This window comes from Heptranchias perlo, chromosome 1 (assembly GCF_035084215.1).
Source record: "Heptranchias perlo isolate sHepPer1 chromosome 1, sHepPer1.hap1, whole genome shotgun sequence".
NCBI lineage: Eukaryota > Metazoa > Chordata > Chondrichthyes > Hexanchiformes > Hexanchidae > Heptranchias > Heptranchias perlo.
The window spans coordinates 36,726,236-36,741,167 of NC_090325.1; the positions used below are offsets into that span (position 1 = coordinate 36,726,236).

Consider the following 14,932-nt stretch of genomic DNA (forward strand, 5'->3'; position numbering starts at 1 on the left):
TGGACCAATGAGTCATCTGCAGAAAGTCTAATTAACTGGCACAAGCAACTCTAGGACCAAAACCTTGGAGAATTATGGTATTGAAAAGTCAGGCATTGCTAAGAATCAATGCAGTGAAATGGGCACACCACTGAAGGATTCACTAGGGAGATTTGTGATCATTTACATAGATGATCTGGATTCAGAAAAGCAATGTAAACTGGTCAAATTCACAGATGATACTAAAATGGGGAGGATAGTTGCATCTAATAGGATAGCCAAGGAACTAGACAAAATTTATGTAGGCAGAATTATGGTAGACGAGATCCAACACAGGGTAAATGAAACATGTTACTCAATGGAAGAGACAGAAAGCTATGGAAGTGACAATAGATTTTATTTATTCATTCTTAGGATGGGAGCATCGCTAGCATGGCCGACATTTATTGCCCATCCCTAGTTGCCAAGAAGATGGTGGTGAACTGCCTACTTGAACCACTGCAACCCGTGTACTGACGGTGCATCCACAGTACTGTGAGGTAGGAAGTTCCAGGATGTTGACCCAGTGAGGATGAAGGAACCATGTCAGGATGATACGTGACTTGGAGAGGAACTTGGAGGTGGTGTTGTTCCCATGTGGCTGCTGCCCTTGTCCTTCTAGGTAGTGGAGACCGTGGGTTTCGGAAGTGCTGATGAAGAAGCCTTGGTGAGATGCTGCAGTGCATCCTGTAGATCATACAACTGCAGCCACGGTATTCCGATGGTGGAGGGGGTGGATGTTTAGGCTGGTGGACGAGGTGCCGATCAAGCGGACTGCTTTGTCCCAGATGGTTAACAGTTACCATGTCCATTCATTCTAAAGCAGCAAACAAAGCAGACAGAGTACTATACTGCCAAATCAGTAAGGGTGTGGGGTAATCTTATGAGTTTACACTAAAAGCAAGGAGCTTTGCCTGCCGGCAGCGCAAATTGAAAATTCAGCCATGATTCAGGTGAGCCTTGCCATCTGCAGCACAGACTCATAAAATTACCCCCATCAAGTCCATAGCATCAAGAAGACTGAGTTACGAGTCAAGGTTAGGCTCAGACTCTTCCATCTCAAAAGGAGACTGAAAGGCAACCTTAATCGAGGTATGTAAGTACTAAGTGAAATAGAAAAGGTTAATCTGGAGCACTATTTCAAATCAAATCATAACTATAGGACAAGGTGACATAGGTACAAACTGTTAAAAGGCAAGTTCAGGATTGATATCAAGATGCACTTTGCCACATAAAAGAGTGAATAGTTCCTGGAATGATCTTCCCCCCGTTAGGTAAAATTAAATAGGCAGTTGGATGCTGCTATGTTGAGACCAGAAGTTTTTATAGAAGGATGAGCCAAATGAGCTGAATGCCTCTCATCTGAACTTATCTTTTGTGATTTTTATCTTTCTGAAGTGGCACATTTAAATTTCAACTACAAACATAGTTTTGCTTAGACTTTATTTTTGATGAATATGTGAACTCTCTCTATTTTGCTGGGGCAAACACATCACAATTAGTTTTTTGACAAAACGCTCAAACCAAAAGTGATCATCTTGGGAATTTGGTGGAGGTGGGAATGGCTTTTCTCCCCACCTCTCCTAAAGACACTAACACCAGCATTGGCTACCTTCTGGTACCACACTCAACTGCCCAATATTCATGTATGAAGCTAAAAAGTGATTGAATAAATTCTGCAATCATAGGCCATTATAACATAGCTCAAACCTATCCTCATCCAACATTCATGTGCACATACTTTCTAGCAGTTTTCAATGAACAGCAATCAGGGGCAATATTTACTTGCACAGGGTGGAAAATAGAACAAAAATTTTTTTTTAAAAAAACAGCAGCCTGTTCTTCAAAAAATTTCACTTTTTTTTTTGGGGGGGGGGGGGGGGGGGAAAAGAGAAAATTAGGCAAATAAACATTTTAAAAGTTCTAGAAGAAATCAATGGGTAATGACCAGAAACAAAAAGCAAAGCATTCCTACCATCTCCAAACAACTTTCAGGGTGTTCGTTCACTACAGGTCAACATCTGATAACCGCAGAGATTCCATCAAGCTAAGGTTATCGCATAGATTTAGAAGCCAGATACAATGAAGGTTTTCCATGGAAATATTATCTTGTCTCTGTATCATACAAAGAAGAACTTACATTTATATAGAGCCTTTCATGTCTTCAGGACAACCCAAAGCACTTCACAGCCAATGAAATACTTTTGAAGTGTAGTCACTGTTGTAATGTGAGCACAGTGAACAGAGATAATCTGTTTTAGTAGTGTTGGTTGAGAGATAAATGTTGGCCAGGATACCACGAGAAATTCCTTTGCTCTTTGAATAATGCCATGGGATCTTTTATGTCCACTTGAGGAGGCATTCCAAAAGAGGGCACCTTTTCAGCACTGCACTGAAGTGTCGGCCTAGATTATATGCACAATGCTCTGGAGTGGTCTTGAAATCATGACTTTGTAACTCAGAGGCGAGATTCTTACCACTGAGCCAAGGCTGATACATAAACCCATACGGACTGCAGCAGTTCAAGGCGGCGGCTTACCACCACCTTCTCAAGAGCAACTAGGGATGGGCAATAAATGCTGGCCTTGCCAGCGACGCCCACATCCCATGAACGAATAAAAAAAAAGTATCAATATACACTACTTCTAATTAAGTTATCAACCAAAAGAAGGACCTGCATATATATAGCACTTTTCACGACCTCAGGAAGTCCTAAAGGCGCTCTACAACCAATGAAGTACTTTTGAAGTGTAGTCACTATTGCAATATAGGAAACGCGGCAGCCAATTTGCACACAAAGTCCCACAAAAAGCGATGTGATAATGACCAGATAATCTGTTTCAGTGATATTGGTTGAGGGATAAATATTGGGCACTGGGGAGAACTCCCCTGCTCTTCTTCGAATAGTGCCATGGGATCTTTTACGTCCACCTGAGAGGGCGGACTTGGTTTAATGTTTCATCCGAAAGATGGCACCTCCGACAGTGCAGCACTCCAGTGTCAGCCTGGATTATGTGCTCAAGTCTCTGGAGTGGGACTTGAACCATAACCATCTGACTCAGAAGAGAGAGTGCTACCAACTGAGCCACAGCAGATCAAAGACTAAGGAATCGTCCCCTTAACACAGAAATGTATATTAACAAAGCACAACCTTCAAACATAGATCTTGGTTTTTTTTCCCGGGGCGGGGGGGGGGGGGGGGGGGGCAGAGGGAGAGAGAGAGGGGAGGGTCAAATTCCATATTCAATAGGACCAGCCAATCAAACTCAAGTGTCCCTTTAGGCCAGGGCTGTTCAACCTGTGGACCCTGGGCTACATGTGGCTTCCCAGCTCTGGCAATGAGGCTCTTGAAGCCCAGACAACACAATCCTATTTGAGCTTAAATTTCTTATTTGCTGGTTTGTCCTGTTTGTACTTTGTTGGTTTAGAAAGGGCTGTCCTTAGCAATAATCATTCATTGGTAGATGAATCTTAAATCAGAACATGAAGATCTGTTAGTATCAGAAACTTGAACTGTAGGAACATGAATTTAAACTTTATACGAAGCCCACCCCGAGACTCAAGCCAAACCATTGGACAAAACCAGCTTTTAGGCCACTTCAAGGCCTTGTTAACTGCTTAGACAAAAAGACCAAAATATTGTAGCCAAGTCACTAAATATACTGTAAGGAGTTGCACAACACCAGGTTATAGTCCAACAGCTTTATTTGAAATCACAAGCTTTCGGAGTTTTGCTCCTTCGTCACTCACCTGACTAAGGAGCAAAGCTCCGAAAGCTTGTGATTTCAAATAAAGCTGTTGGACTATAACCTGGTGTTGAGACTCCTTACATTTGTCCACCCCAGTCCATCACTGGCATCTCCACATCATCACTAAATATACTAGCATCTGTTCATTTATCCAAGTCACTATTTGCATGCCCTCAGTCCCATTATTGCCCAACTCCAAAAACCCAGTGAGTAAATGCACCACTCGATTATAGTGTGAGCAGCACACACCACAATGGCCTCAAGTTTGCACTCCAGTCTGTGCAAAGTCACCCAAGCAATTGGCAGCAGGACTTCAGGGAAGAAAAATAAAATCAGTCAAGATTCCCACTTCTGGTTGCTATCCACTGATGCTGGAAACTGCACATGACAACATCAAATGGGCTTCCAACATTCATACCCAAGCTCACACAAAGGCAAGATACCAGAAGATGGCCAGCACCAGTGGAACCAATTTCCAGCATGAGTCTCCGCCTTCAGATGAGGAGAAAAATGAATTTGGGGGGGGGGGGGAAGAGGTAAAGCAGAGAACAACCACCATTTAAAAACAACTTCAAAAAGGAATATCTCTATTATAATAAATGCACTGCATCTTTCAATTTTTAAAACAAGGGAGTGTCCTTTAAAGAATATTCTTTTCACCAGCTCTCAGCATTTCTTTCCTTATTCTTTAAGATTATGAAGAATTCTACCAGCAATGTGTAATAATTTTCCATCAGCCGTGCCACAAATAATGTTTCCAAGAAAACATCTACATCACATAACTTAATAGGAGCAACACTGCTGCTCCCGCTGACCCATACATGTTTTCCCTCAACTGAGCTTTTAAAAGATAATTTTATTATCCTATTTTAAACTTCATTGTATATTTCAATTATTTTTCTCTTTCCCCCCCCAACCCCTGGAAAAAAATAAATACATTCCACAACTGCTCAGAAAACTTTACTGAAAGTGGAAGAGAGAAAGAAAATAAAAATAGAGATGAGTATGCTTGTAGGATGTATCTTTCCAAATATAGAGAGACAGTTTTCATTTTTTTTTTTAAGTTCTATTACATTGGATCAAAATTTTCATTTTCCTGAAGACAAGTCAGTTTGTTGTCTTTAGGAAACAAGTAAATAACTGAATCTTCCCCAGTGGTTCAATGGGTTAAATACACTGTTTTTAGATGGGATGAGGAAATTACGTGACCTCAGCACCCCCATTCCTCATTATTCTACGATTGCTACTGAAAGTCTTCAAACAGGTGAGGACATGAAGAAAGGTCTCAAGTGAGGCATCAGATGCCTGTAGAAATAAATGCACATCAGTCCGAGTCGTAACTTTCAAGAGAGCAGGGAGATTTAAGAAAAATTGGAAAGAGAAAAGATCCAGATACACCAAAACATAATGCTACTTTAGTTTAATAGTACACACAGTTCTTTGCAGCTGTAAAGATCAAAGGAAACATCAACGGATTTTTCCCTTAAAAGCAAGTCAAATCCAATCCAAATGGTTTACGCTAAAAGATAAAAGTTGCCAGCAAATGTGCAAAAAGCCAGTGCTAATTTAAGAGGGGCTTCTAAAAAAAAAGACACCAAGTACAAGGAACACAACAAACTAAATGCTCACAGCAAAGCAAAAGAGCGAACATTCTAAAGATTGCACTGATCTTTCAGCACACTTGTGACAGATGCCAAAATCAGTTGTAAATATAACATAAAAGACACAGTAAATATGCAAATGTATCACAATGTCACGACTTGCACCAAGACTACTACTACAAGAGCAAATGTGGTAGTTCAACAAGACAAGTTTTGCAGACGTCAAATCTTCTATGCTACTTCCAAAAAGAAAAGTTTTATAAGTACGTAAAATTGGCAAGTACGGAATCATTTTTCTGACCATCAATTAAAAATACCATAATATTAGATCTTTGTTCAAAGGCCAATCCCTGACCAAATAAGTGAGTAGCAATCAATCTGCCTATATGGCTAATCATTTTGAAAAACAGAACCAGGGATTTTAGCCAAATAATTGTGCCAGAGGAGTCACCTTTAACAATGCAGAAGCTGGCATTTTTAAATGCTCAAATGTTGTGACAATGCAACAAAATAAAAGACACCATACTAATAATACTGCTCTTCCTCTCAGCACAAAATCCAATCGCAGATGTAGAGCAACAAGATAAGTGGATGTATGCTTGTGTTTTGTTTTCCAGAAACAATAGAATGGGAAAGGGGGAACTAATGATCATTGACTATTCCATTCATGCCAGCACAGAATTCCAATCAAATACTTGTGGTCATGGAAAATACACAAAGATAATTTCCCAACTGCTGCCTCAACACCACCAGCCTTTTGGTTTGTTTAAGCATTCATGTTTTCATTCGAGTGGGGAAGAAAGTACTCCATTCTCCTATAGTGAGAGCTTAGGGAAAGGAGGATTGATTTTTCCTGCTCCCGACTACACTGCTCAGTCTAAACATCAATGCCATTACCCGTTATCTCAGTCTGAAGAATGGCAAACTACCAGTGTGCTCCAGTGGCCCATCCAAAAATTCACATTGCCAGCAAGGAAGAAAGAATGCCATGCAGCTCCTAATTATCAGCAATTCCTCAGATCAGTTTGGCTTTGCTTGTACCCTAAACCAAGCCGTGTATTTCTTTAACAAAATAATTCAATCGGGCAATAATCCAATGCAGAAAAAGAATACATACTATTATGTCAAATTATCACATTCAAGTCATTAACTACTTCACTGTGGCGATTGGTTCTAGCTGTGATTAACCTGGGTTTTCAATTTTAATAAACATTCTTTATTTCTATTAAGAACTGAAATGCCAGTCTTGAAACATAACAGAACGACATCCATTTCAATTCGGGATTTCTAAAGGCAACGCCAGTTCTCGCCAGCTCCCTATCCCCCCACACTCAACTCTCCAGAATGCTCATCATAGACCATGCTAAGTGTGCTAATTCTGATGTGTCAACATAAAACACTACAACAAAGCCTTCTTACTTGGACAAAAGAGGTTACGTTTCCAAGAGAGGGATGGGGGGAAAAAAAAGACATGATTAATGGTGTTCCTCCTATCAGGGGTTAGCCAAAAAGCTGTCAGGCAATCTTTTTCAGCAGCCAAAATACAGAACGGCACAATTGAAGGCAAGTTCCAGAGTCAAGCAAATCAGGATGAACAGGCTTTCCCTTCATAGACACAAATATCTTCAAAACAGTGGTAGACTTCTGATTTAGATTATTCCCATAAGATGCTGAAAATAATGAAGGACGTTTGTGTTCATCCCATTACAACATTTTTGGTTACACCCTTGAGCACCTACAATCAACATATTATGGCATCTCAATTATTTGGAACACAAAACAGTAAGAAAATTTCCTTAACTGCACAGAAATAAAACAGTTCAAAAGTCAAGGTAACGTGTACAAAACATTTTTAGGAGGCACTTTTTTTGTAGCTAAATTGGAATGTTAAACCCATCATGCCAAGTAATGCTGTCAGAACATTTTGAAATACAAAAATAAAACCCTTTGGGCTACCCATGCACAGTTCTGTGCAATTGCTCATACAATTGATACTTGGGGCCTGCCAAATCTGCCAGCCTGACTTTTACGCTTACAGTGCAACAATCAGAGAATGAACAACAGTGAGCCATCATGCTCCTCGTAATTACTCAATTTAACCCTTTGCAGGACTGTAGCAGGCAGTCAGGCATCAACATTTTAAAAGTAAAAAAAAATCAATTCATACTGAAAACAAGACAATTTTCCCCCAAAAAAGTGAGTTCATTCAGATTAAAAATATTCTGTATAAATTTGTAGCTTTAATTTTAATCACTTTTACAGATATCGCACAATTGAAATATTTTGAAAAACTTGCAAAAAACCACTACCTTTATTTCTTATAAATGCTATGCCATATTATAGGTTTTCCATTATTTGTTCTTTTCTTAATTCAACATAACTGTATACCATAAAGATGATGAGACAAGTGGTTAAGAACATTGTAATGGGGCATTTCACCTACACAGTAAAGATGACACTTCCTGGAAATGGATAGATTTGGCTGAAAAACCGACTGCAGTTCAGAAAGAAGAAGAAAAACTAATATTCTGAAATGAAACAAATGTTATGCTTCCATTGAAGGGGAAAATATACCTATTGTGCAAGATCAAAAACTGAAAATTTATTAAAGATATATACTAAAATTATCCCCACCAAGCAATTAAAAAATAGCATGAAAATTACCAACATCCATTGTAATCTTTCCTTCTAATTCAATACATTACCTTTAGTTTTAAATCAACATTATCATGACATATTTGACAATGAATTTGCAAGTCAAAATCAGTTACCCTTCTACACAATAACCATTTCTCCTTTTATATTTCATTCTTACCTTTCAGTAAGATAACAAATTCCAATTTAGACTGGTGTCATTTAAGCTATGTTAATAAATGTTATTTTACACTGCACTATAATGTATAGGTAACAAATATTTTCACAATAGCTCCTGTTGGTTCCAGACAAGGAAGCAAAAATAACAAAAAACAAAAACATTCTTACAAGTCATTCACTTAACAGGAACCGTCGGCATTCCCTCTCAAGTCAGAAAGGACAAGTGTAAGGGAATGGCTGCTAAGGAAAAGACTTAAAATTTAACACGGTTATATAGATATCTCAATCACTCAAGAATCACATTCATAGGAAAATATCGAAGAATCAACCAGAATGCATGTTTTATTAACTTTTTCCCATTTTATCAGAGACCACTTATTATTGTGGATTTGTTTTTATAAAAAAAACTTTTAATATATTTAAATTAAAAAATGTAAAAAATTTACCACACCAATAAATTGATTCCTTTTGAAACACAGTTGTGGCCAGAGTGATAAATACTCTATTGGCTTGAAAAGACAATAAAGACCCATTTACATAATCATATTTTAAGTTCCTGAGTTCGTATTAAGTAATGGTCTTCCAGGAAATGCAACAGCTATTTTGAAAAACAAAAACAAAAAGATCCCCAAGAACAAAAAAAACTTTAATAACACGGGTTTCACAATTGATATTTTATATGTAAATGTGTTTGGTGTAGAAGTGTAAATTTTGTGTATCATTTCACCTGTCTGAGAAAACCATATATCCATGAAGGAATATACACCTGTCCTAGCCAGGGGGAAGTGATTTCATCACCCTCTCCTCACAGCTTTGATTATTACACTAAAAATGGTTCAGTTCAGGAAAAATAAGATTCAAGTCACAACTTAACTGTTTACATGTGGTAAGCATTGGGGTGGAGGGCAGGGGGTGGGGAGGGAGAGGAGAACATAATTCAACTGATACATAAATCTGAGTCCCTATTAACTCCACGCAAGAAAAAAAAAGCTAAAGTACTAGAAAGACCTAATAATTAGCAAGCCCAAATAACTGCAGTATGTACTGAAAGTACATTATATTACTGTTAATTAGTTTTTCTTTTTTGAAATTGTTTATATTAGATTCAGCACATTAATAAATCAGTGGTTTGCCTTCAGTACCAAAACCCACTGATTACAAAATTCTACATAGCATTCACAATGCACGCAACATTCCCATACATTTTAAACCAAACATTCCCATAATACCAATTAACTTGTGAATTTCAGATCAATTTCACAACAACCATTCATCTTCTTTGCATACAGGTGGCTAAGAAGATTGAAAAAAAATCAATAAACTATTTGCAAAGGTACTACAATAAAATCACAACTTTTTCCACAGAAAATTATTCCAAGTGAAGTAATTGCAGAAATTCAGATAAGGAACTCTGTGTTGGCATGAATCTTAATACAGATCTGCATTATAATTTTACACATTAAAAAATAAAGTGCTACAATATATCAAAACTGAATATTTGCTGTTTTCAGCTGCCTTTGCACAAATTCTGAATATATATGCCATCCAACTGCTGTTAGTTTTATTTGGTGCAAACATATTTTTAAAATAATTGGTTCAAATAATAGAAACAATGTCCTTTGTAAAAGCACATACAATTCCCACAGTGCAAATTAGAGGGGAGAGGGTCAAAAATCCTTGCATTTCCTGTTGCTATCTGAAAATATAAAAAGTCACTAAATTATCTATAAATTAATATTAACTTATCTCAAACATCTACATGATTCTCTCTTCAAGGCAGCTTTCAAATGTCCTGATATTTGGGTCCGCAAATTACATTTTTTCCTTTTATATATGTTAAAAAAGATATTTTAATACATTAGTCACAACAGCTCTCCCTATCTCTCTTAGCAAAGCTAAATAAAGTTTTTGACAACAATGTATTCCTGCATTTTGATTGAAACATAATTTCTAAAGGGTAACAAATGTATTCTGGAAAACAACATTTGCCATAAACAAGAACACCATTTCAAATCACCTAAGAAATGAATATACCCAGCAGCAATCTGTGTGTTAAAAATAGTTTTTAGTTTAAAAAAAGTGTACTATAATGCATTAAAAATGCATACTTTTAAATATCTACCTATGGAAAATTCTATGTACTAGTCGATTTTGATTCCTTTCAATTAAAATAAACTTTAGGAATTCCTCATAATTTAAAAGCATGCACATACAGCAAGTATCTACAGTCTCAGTGTACCCTTTACAACTACAACAAATTTATAAGTGGCAGGTGTTCTTTGCATCTAAATAAGACTTGACTTATAAGAGGCCCTTTTCTAAAATTCAGTTACTATTTATAAAAACCTGGATCCTATTGGTATCACTGAGTTTTAATGGTTCTGCAAGTACTTTTGAATCAATCATAGTAGCCTTGTAACAAATGACCTGAATCCATCAACTTGCACATCAAGTTACTTCATAACATTCACACATAAGTCCCTGTAATGGACAGATAGCCTCCCTATCTCTTTCCCTCCACCCCCACAACCCACTTCATAAAATGTTCAACAACTATTTTTTTTAAATTCCAAACAGAGAATATACACTATATTTTATACACAAATGAATTCAATGCTAATGAAAAGGCTGCAGTAATTGGAAACAAAAATATTTTTGTAAAAGGTCTAAACAATAACCCTCACTAATATCTCAGACTTTTTTTTAAAAATCTAAACAATCGCCACTGGACGACTTGCTAAATCAGTAATATTCGACTCATGTTAAGGTTGTAACGAAACGTGGAATATATCCCGTTTCTAAGCGAGTTACTTCAACTGCTGTTTCGAGACAGGTTAGAAGAGTGCTCCAACTAAGTGACGACAAATGTGCCCGACTCGAATCGATATAGATTCCTAGGAAAGAAAGCTGAAAACCCCGAGTAGACAAACAGATCACTGGTTTTTTTCAATATATAAACACCAAAGTAGTGATTTACATACTTGAGCCCCCGAAATGGCCACTTCCCAGGGAGGTTGGTCCATTCTTCCCACTACTCACAGGCGGTGAAAACATCTACAAGAAATGAAATTATAATAAAAATTGTAAAAAAAAGTCACTACTCAACAAAAAGCTTCAGATTCTCAACCCAGACTTTTTTTTAAAAAAAAGACAGCATCTCCTTTCTTTCGCATCGGAACAGTGGCAACTCGTTTCCACTATCAACACAAACTATACGTTTTTTTTAAATGAAATAAAAACAAAAGTCGATATGAAAAGTTTCGCGGCACTTCTTCGCACAGATCTTACCATAAACACGCCTGCGCCCCTTTTTCACGAGTATTGGATTTGATTACCGATTAACTCTTCGAGCCACTTATCTGCGAGCACAAACGTTAAGGAGAGAGAAAAGCAGCAACAAAAATAAAAGGGTTGAAATCGCCACCGGCTATATTTCCGCCTGGCACGACTCTCCTGACCAAACTTCCGAAACCCATTTCTCAAAGAGGATATTCCTCAAGCAACCTCAAAAAGTACCCTATTTAAACACGATCTTCAAAAAACAATTGTTAACACATCGCAAGATTAGACTTGAATGGACTGTTATGTGACTTGTTTATTTTTTTTTGTTGTTGAAGTTTCTTATTGTGGATATATTGCTAAATACACAGAGCATTATGAAAGGCCAAGAGAATAGGGCGACTGTCTTAAATGAAATCGCTCCTCTCGGCTACCCCTGTCTGTACTCAAGATTTTTTGCCGTGCACTCGCCTTCTCACCACCTGCCATGAATGGGTTCTCTTACCGCACTGAAATCCAGTAAATCGCTCAGCTCTTTGTCCGTCCCTAAGGCAGCCATTCGCTGTTGGTGATGCATTTTGACAAAATTACACAAGCCTAGAAACATGGAAAATCAGAAACGAATTCCCAAGTTTAATCTTTTATTTTTTCGCACTCGATTTTAAACAATTCACCAGACTTCGAGTTGCAAAACACACGAATGCACAAACGAACAACACGAAATCACTGTACTAGCGGCATCATTATGCAACAGGAGGTACTTAAAATGAATGAATCCGGCATCGATTCCCCCTCAAACTCAAACAGGCTCCACATCTCTCGATACTAAAAGCAATTTGCTTCAAAACAAACACTCATCAAAATGACCACACGCATCTTCTGAATAAGAAACAAAACATCAGCACTACATGTGCAAAAAAATCCCTACACAACCAAAAAAAAAAGGCCTTGATAACATTTTCCCTAGTGGATAATTTGGATCTCCATTCAACCGGGTACAATATCCAACTTTTAACTCAAAAAACTTCGCAGATTTAACCTTTCTGCCCACAAAATATCATTCAACAAAGGACTACTTCTCAACTAATCCAATGGCATAAACCCCCAAACTTTTACTGCAACAATGCATGTTTTGGCATCTTTGCTGTAAAAATAAATTACCTTGATTTCTTTTGTTTTGATTATCCAAATAAATGTATTTGATCAAAATTTTAAAATCCCTAACTTTTAGGGGGGAAAAAAGATGCTCTTTCTGGCCAACATTTGTTTTGTTGATTTTTTTTTCTTAAAAGCATAGCATGCAGAGCGTGATAGAGTTTTTGAAAGTTTTTGGAGAGTGTCTATACAGTTTTTGAAGATCAGAGTCTGCAGGGAGACATTGCTACTCTCACTTTCAACATCGTGACATTTTACAAAAAGCCACAATGTATCCAATCTAGATCCGGGACACTCCTGACCCTTCGTAACCCGCCGTTACGCGGCGCTGTCTGTCTCCGATACTGCCTGAGGGTCCTTACAACTTTCAAATATTAAACCCACTGCAACAACATCCACGGTTAAGACACTTCCTCCATAAAATAACTTGCTTCTTCTGTCCAACTTACGATTCATCTGAACTTTGCATCTCTTCTCGCCTTGTGACAATTGCCTACGTGCTACAATATGACTATATAGCACCTCAAGCTCCATTCCTCAAAAAAAATAACTTTGCAAACGTAATGCAACTGTGTATTTTCCAATTTCCAATAAAATAAGATGGAAGCGGAATTTATTTGCAGTGTCATTTACTCAGAAAAAGGTTAAAAGGGTTGAGGTGTGTGTGTGCATGCATGGTGTGTAAAAAAAAAACTTTCTGGGGTTTACAGTTGATGAGCGGAAAAGTCGAATTGTTCGAGGCGAACTGACAACAACCTGCGCGCAAAGACAGAGATTTAAGAGCAAGAGGGACCACAACCGGAGTTTGATGGAGTCAAAAAAAAAGAGATGCATTCAAAAGATAAACCATTTCAAATTTTAAAAAAAACAAACTTCCTATAGAAATCATAACAAGCTTCAATTTCCCCCCCCCCCACCACCCCAACCATCAGAAATATTTAAAATGCAAGACTCTGGCTGCGTTCATACAATTGTGCCCAAATTCCCACCCCACACACCACATCCACACAAAGTTAAATTGCAATAAGAACACGTCCACTGTATATAAAGCTACAATATAGCGAGGGAGAACGCACTTGCTCCAGTTCCACCTCAGAAGCTACAAAGTTACTGATCAAACAAACGAAAGCGAAACATTTGTTTCCCGGGGGCACGAGGAGAGGGAGTCCCCGCAGGAGCGCTCGCGAGCAGAGACCAGGAGCCCCCGCCTCTCTCTCCCTCTCTCTCTCTCCCCACTCAATGCACTGCAGACACCAGGCAACATTGCATGGATCATTCATTCTTTTTTTTCCCCCAAAAAATAAAAAGAGAATTAAACATTTAAACGACCCACATACTTCCCTTTTCTTTTGCTACATCTGCTGCTTTTTTAAAAAAAATTTCGCCCCCTCCCTTCCCCTACTTTTTTATTTACTTTGTTCCATTCAAATAATTGGTATATTTTTTTCTCTCTCTCTTACCCGGTTAGACTCTCGTCTCATTTTTTTTCCCGGTTAAGTGGGTTTCTCAGGCGCAAGTCTGCGTGCGCTGTGAGCCCCGCCCCTCGACGGCGCCCATTGGTTCAGGTGCATTGTGACGTGGAGATCCAATGTGGTGGGGGGGGGGGGTTGGTGGGTGAGGCGGTCTTGCGGACGGAGCCTGCTGATTGGAGGGCGCGGTTTTCTCAATCGCAGATTCGGCGCCACGGCGGCACGTGCTTTCACACATGTGTTCCCCCTCCCTCCAAAAAAAACACCACTCCACCCCCCCCCCACCTTGGGAGTGAGGGTATGGGTCAGGGATTCCAAGGGGGAACTCGCAAGGAGAGGGGAGAGAGGGGGGGGTGTGAATGTTTGAGGTAGTTGGGTTGTTAACCCTATTTGGCACAAGTATTCGTTCTGCAAACCCGAAGAGCTCATGGTTAAAAAAGATAAATAAGGAAGTGGGATTTAGTTGATGCCCAGCTTGGGTTTTGGAAGTCTGAATATTGTAGAAGGAAGATTACAGTTTTCGCTGCCAAATTCTAGGAAAGGTGTTTTTGGCTTTGTGAGCCCGCAGAAAGAAAGAATTTGCAATTATATAGCGAGCTCAGGAGTCCCAAGGCGTGTTACAGTTAATTAAGTACTTTTGAAGTGTATTCACTGTTGTAATGTAGGAAATCCAGCAGCCAATTTGGACACAGTGAGATCTCACAAATAGCAATCGGGTAATGATTGGATAACCTGTTTTAGTGACGAGATAAATATTGGCCAAAGTGCCAAGGAGAACGACCCTGCTCTTCGTCAAAATAGCGGCGTGGGATCTTTTACGTCTACTTGATAGGGTAAACGGGGCTTT

At 38.6% G+C, this 14,932-nt stretch overlaps 1 protein-coding gene and 1 long non-coding RNA gene across 11 annotated transcripts in view; both read right to left on the reverse strand.

Moving 5' to 3' along the window:
• LOC137321323 (transcription factor 4-like) overlaps nt 1–14,163 on the reverse strand; it is a 534,628-nt gene extending 520,465 nt beyond the window's left edge. For 2 of the 10 annotated variants that reach the window (XM_067983707.1, XM_067983701.1), the window contains exons 1-2: nt 13,693–13,787; nt 11,164–11,236 (exon numbers count right to left, since the gene is read on the reverse strand). In XM_067983707.1, the coding sequence (XP_067839808.1) occupies nt 11,164–11,236 (73 nt within the window). In that variant the 5' untranslated portion in view covers nt 13,693–13,787. The other 8 variants (XM_067983739.1, XM_067983715.1, XM_067983725.1 and 5 more) reach the window with 7 other exon arrangements.
• LOC137321400 (uncharacterized) lies at nt 360–2,127 on the reverse strand. Its single transcript, XR_010962806.1, has 2 exons — nt 1,994–2,127; nt 360–835 (listed from the first exon to the last, which is right to left on the reverse strand). It is a non-coding gene; the product is annotated as an uncharacterized lncRNA (long non-coding RNA).
• Nucleotides 14,164–14,932: the final 769 nt, after the last annotated feature.